Source organism: Rattus rattus, chromosome 2, assembly GCF_011064425.1.
Source record: "Rattus rattus isolate New Zealand chromosome 2, Rrattus_CSIRO_v1, whole genome shotgun sequence".
Classification (NCBI taxonomy): domain Eukaryota; kingdom Metazoa; phylum Chordata; class Mammalia; order Rodentia; family Muridae; genus Rattus; species Rattus rattus.
Genome location: NC_046155.1, coordinates 153408082 through 153413242, shown reverse-complemented (window position 1 = coordinate 153413242; position 5161 = coordinate 153408082). Strand labels below are relative to the sequence as shown.

Genomic DNA, 5161 nt, shown 5'->3' with positions numbered 1-5161 from the left:
GGACTGGGGACTATGTGTAGATGAAGGAGGGCAGGAGAGAGTAGATTAGAAGTCAGACTGGTAGCAGCAGCTTCCTGGCTCGCCCATCCCTTCTTCTGGAGCATCCCGAGACATACCTATCTGATCTAGGGGCAGCCATCCTCACGCCTCACTGCAGCCACAGCCCTGGTTTCTGCACATGCTCACAACGCACCCACCTGCCCATTCATTCTTTCATCGAGCATCCACTCAGCTCCAGAGGCATTGCTCTGGGGGAGACACGAACATAGAGATGGGGAGACAGACCCTTAAACACAGGCAAAGAAGAAGGCCCAGAGAGGAGAGAAGGGTATCTCTCTTCAGGGATGGTCCAAGGAGCATCGCTGACCTGGGCCTTTATGGATATCAATAGAGGATGCCACCCTTGACCCAGGAAATAGGGAGCTACACAATATTTCACACGGTAGAGAACGATCACAACCCTTCTTGGCCTGCCTGAGGGGCGGCGGGGCAGGCGATGGGCAGGCGGACCACAATGAGGTAGGCACATAGGAAGAGCAGCCCCTGCAGACCAGGTCTGAGCTTAGAGGGGCAGCATGCGGGGAGTAAGACCAGACATCGACACATCACCCAGAGGCAGTGTAAAAACATCTTTTTTTTTCTTTTTTTCTTTTTTTTGTCTTAGGTTTAGTTTTCCCATCACATGGCTAGCTCAGCAGCGATCACGACGGTTGACATTTATTGAGCACTTGTGTACAGACCAGGCACTTCCGAAGCAAGTATACATGTGTTTTCACCTGCTCAACCTAATGAGGTAGGGACTATTAACATGGGCGAGACAACCGGGTCACAGGGTGGTTCGGCTGGAGCCAGGATTTGAGCCAATCAGCACCCCTGAGGCCTACAGCCTCCCTCCCCCTCCCCACGGGCACCTCAGTTTTCCAGCAGAGTCAGGAGACAGCCCAGGCCCTTGACTATGATGTCTGGTGGATGTCAAATGGTCGAGTTGGCCAGACAGACTGAGAGTGGGGGGGTGGGCAGTGGTGGAACCTGAGGTGGAAGGATGACGGCCTCCTGAGGTGAGGGAAACGGAGGAGCTAGTCTAAGTAGCTTTTCTGGCCTCTTGCCTGCCGGGCCATGCTAGGTGGCAGACTCTGACAGTGCCTTTTCCCCCCAGTGGCATGCCCACTGCCTCCCCAGCAAGAAAAGCCCAGAGTTCAGGTCACAGATGGGAGGCTTTATTGACGATGGGCCAGTGGGGTTCTGGGCGAGGACACTGCACTGCTCTGAGAGTCCGGGCTCAGGTCAAGCCCAAGGGCCTTTTGCATTGGGGACCTCCCTTTCCCTCACCAGGGTGAACTTTCCATTATTTCTTTTTCTGACAACCTAGACAAGGCATTGCTACCCACCAGTGTCCCCCAAAGTGACTCAGAGCTGCCCATGGGGAGCCAAGAGCAGAGTTTTGCCTGAAGTAGATCTTGTATGGCACTCACAGGACCCTTTTCGGCCTCTCAGCCAGGTATCTCAGTGTTTGCCCAATGCCCCACTTCCCAGCCTCTCGGGGGACAAAACAGAGCAGCAGTCCTCACTCTCTCTGCAGAAGGCTGGAGTCAAGGGTAGAGGACAGGGACACACATCTGAACGGGACCATCAAGGTCTCCAATCATTTGCCTCCTTCTTGTCCCCCTTCCTCTCATAAGCCGGCCATATGGAGGCGAGCCTAGGTAAACTTATCCTGTCGTGGCTGTGTGGGCCCCTCAGCTCCCACGCTCTGACACCCACCTCCTCCCTGGCTGGCAGGATTCTTTAGCGTGGCACGAACAGGGCTGGGGCCTGGCCAGGTATTTCTTAGTGGCTACAGAAACAGCAATAGGCTCCCAACTTGGGGGCTGCTTTTGCCCAATTACCTGCCTGCTTGTGGCAGGATGAATCGTGGAGGACCAAGACTGGCTTCCTTCCAGACCTTAGCTTTAGGACCCCTGAACCTTCTATAGCCTCCCCATCGTTGGGCAGGGACACAGGCGTAAGCCAGTCCTGAGCTGAGCCCGGGAGGAGCAGGAACAAAAATAACCCGGTACAGGCTCCTGCTGGGGCCAGAAATAGCATAGTGACAAGTATCTTGTAACACCCCAGGCACATAGCGGCGGGGAGGCTGAGCCAAGGAGGGTCTTGTCCCACGCCAGACCCTCATCTGGCCGAGGGGCTCGCACCCCAGCACTCTACATACCGTACTTCACTTTCCATGTGCCCACCTAAGTGAGTGGGGGCCTGAGGGACCGCAACTCAGGACAAGGAATCCGGAGAGATGCTAAACTTGGGCTTGGCCTTCGCCACAGCCACACTGCGCTTGCGCAGGGGCCCTCGCGACGAGGCGAGGGTCAGGGCATCCAGCAGGCTGCGGTCCTCATCAAGCTGGCGGGCTGTGCAGAGTGGTGTGGGCACTTTAACGGTGTTCCCGAATTTGGAGTAGTCCACAGAATAGCGGCCATCCTCCTCGGCCACGATGGGGACAAAACGCTGCCCCCACAGAATCTCGTCAGCCAGATAGGAGGTGCGGGCCTGAGTGGTAATGCCTGTGGTTTCTACCACACCTTCCAAGATGACAATGATCTCCAGGTCCTGGTGGTGGTGCAGGTCACTAGGAGCCAGGTCGTAGAGCGGGCTGTTGGAGTCGATGACGTGGTAGATGATGAGTGGGGCCACCAGGAAGATGCTGTTACCACCCACGCCATTCTCCATGGGGATGTCCACCTGGTGGAGAGGCACAACCTCGCCCTCCGGGCTGGTGGTCTTGCGCACCACCTGCATATGGATGGTGGCGCTAATGATCATGCTTTTTCGGAGGTCCCCTACGCGAAGCATGAAGCACAGGCGGCCATGTCGCAGGGTGATCACGGCATGCTTGCTGAAGATGAGGGTTTCTGCCCGCCGATGGGCCTGTGCCGTTTTCATGAAGATGCAGCCCAGCATGATGGCGTTGATCATTAGCCCTACGATATTCTGCACGATCAGAATAAGGATGGCCAGGGGACATTCCTCTGTCACCATGCGCCCGCCGAAACCAATGGTCACCTGGACCTCGATGGAGAAAAGGAAGGCAGACGAAAAGGAGTGGATGCTTGTGACGCAGGGCACATTGGTGCCCTCTCCGGGGGCCAAGTCACCGTGGGCGAAGGCGATGAGCCACCAGACCATGGCGAAGAGCAGCCAGCTGCACAGGAAGGACATGGTGAAAATGAGCAGCGTGTGGGGCCACTTGAGGTCCACCAGCGTGGTGAACACATCTTGCAGGAAGCGGCCCTGCTCTCGGATGTTCTTGTGGGCGACGTTGCAGTTGCCTTTCTTGGACACGAAGCGGGCCCTCCTCTCCCGAGTACGGTACCTGGGCTCTGTAGGGTCCTCTGCCAGCCGGGTCAGCACATATTCCTCAGGGATAATGCCCTTTCGGGACAGCATGGCTCCGTTGGCCCCAGGAAGGGGTTTCCCCCATGGGGGGAGGCACTACACTGGCTTGGCCTAGGGCCTCTTTGTAGGGTCCCCCTCTCTGAGCCCTCTCCTCAAGCTTGCACCAACCTCTGGACTGATATGCCCCCCAGCTGGTTCTGTTTCTTTTTATACTAGCTTCAGATGCCGACGCCCCCTGCTCATTGCTTACTGAGCCCCCGACCCAGCCTGTACTCTACCTGGCCCTGGATCCTCCACTCAGCTATCCTTCACCACCCGTGGACCTCCCTCAAACTCCCTTTCCCTGGCCCAGCCTTTCCTCTCAAACCACCTCAGAACTTATTACCTCCGGGTCTTCCAACTTACCAGCCCTCACTCGACCCCCGTTCTTCTCTGGCCTCACCCACTTCTGTCCCCTGTCCCCTCCAAGCACAAGCCTTACTTCTTGACCCAGTCTCCTCTCCAGGTGTGCCCCGGATTTCCCATCCCGCCCCTGCCCTAGAGCCCTCACCGCTCTCCCGATCCTTCTCCAGCTCTCGTCCTCTTTGTCTCCTTGGGATCCCGCGCCCTTCGAGTCACCCTGCAACCGTCTACGCTCGGGATCCCCACGTCCCCCGCCGCCCAGACCCCTCTGGCTCCGTGTCGCGGCCTCCCTGCTGTCCTACCGACCGACCGCAGCCCCCGCCGCCGCTCCGTCCCCACCCCGCCTGTCGCCGCCGCACCTGCTCGTGCTGCTCAAGCTGCGGCCACCTCCCTGCCCCCTCCCACTTCGGGTGCTCACTCCCGGCCGGCTTCCCGGGCGTGTGTCTGTGAGCCGGTCCTCGGGCACCGACCCGTGCGCGGTGGGGGTGAAAAGCTGCGGGCGGGGGGCTCCTGAGAGCAAGTGCAGCCTCCGCCGCCAGAGGGCGCCAGATCGGCTCCCAAGAGGGGGTAGGGGCGGGCCTAGGCGCAAGCCCCGCCCACAGAGGATTCTCGTCCCGCCCTCGCTTGCTCACTATCCTCTCCCAGGCCACAGAGCTTTCTTTAAACCGAGGGTGGCTCTAAAGAAGTTGCTTTTGTGAAATTCTCTTAGTTTGGCTCAGCAGCCTTCATAGCCCTGACTTCTATTTCTCCCCTGTCCATAGTTGAGTCTTACCTGCCTCTCACACGGCACTTCATTCCCAGTGAAAGAAGGCAGCGAGCGGTTACATCATCAATGCCAGGGCTGGCGTGAGAGAAACATTAGCCTCAGAACTTCTCAACCGACGATCCTTCTTCCCTTTGAGGATTATTTTTTATCTTACGTTTATTTATTTATTTATTTACTTACTTATTTACGTTTTCGAGACAGGATTTCTTGTAGCCCAGGATGGCTTCAAACTTGGTATGTAGGATGACCTTGAACTTCTGATCCTCCTGCCTCCACTTTCAGAGTGCTGGGATTGCAAGTGCACAACGAGGCTCTGGCTACCGTCCCTGAGTTTTAAGAGGGTTTGTTTTGCTATCATTTGTTTTGTACTCTGAGGACCTTAAGCCTGATTTCTTCCCCTTAACCCTGGGGGGTTGTGGTGTGTGTGGGTGGGTGAGGGGCAGTTCCGGGCCTCAGCAGCTGTTGCAGGGCTAGCTTGGGTTTAGAGTAGGTGACCCAGGTTATGGTCAACAACAGGCACCATGTTTCCATTGCAGACACCACTGGAGAGTGGCTCCTGGAGGCTGCTGGAACTGTAACGGCCTGTCCTGGGGCTCAGATCCTTGAGAC

The 5161-nt window shown here is 57.2% G+C and overlaps 1 protein-coding gene across 1 annotated transcript; it reads right to left on the bottom strand.

Moving 5' to 3' along the window:
• Window positions 1-616: 616 nt before the first annotated feature.
• Kcnj11 (potassium inwardly rectifying channel subfamily J member 11) lies at window positions 617-4284 on the bottom strand. The gene is made up of 2 exons (XM_032893589.1): window positions 4146-4284; window positions 617-3420 (listed from the first exon to the last, which is right to left on the bottom strand). Exon 2 carries the CDS (start codon window positions 3205-3207, stop codon window positions 2263-2265), a length of 945 nt encoding a protein of 314 aa, XP_032749480.1. The 5' UTR covers window positions 3208-3420; window positions 4146-4284; the 3' UTR covers window positions 617-2262.
• Between the last annotated feature and the right edge of the window lie 877 nt (window positions 4285-5161).

Excerpts from the sequence above, each read along its gene's own strand:
- Kcnj11 (XM_032893589.1), bottom strand. The coding sequence starts at position 3,207 with ATGTCCTTCCTGTGCAGCTGGCTGCTCTTCGCCATGGTCTGGTGGCTC.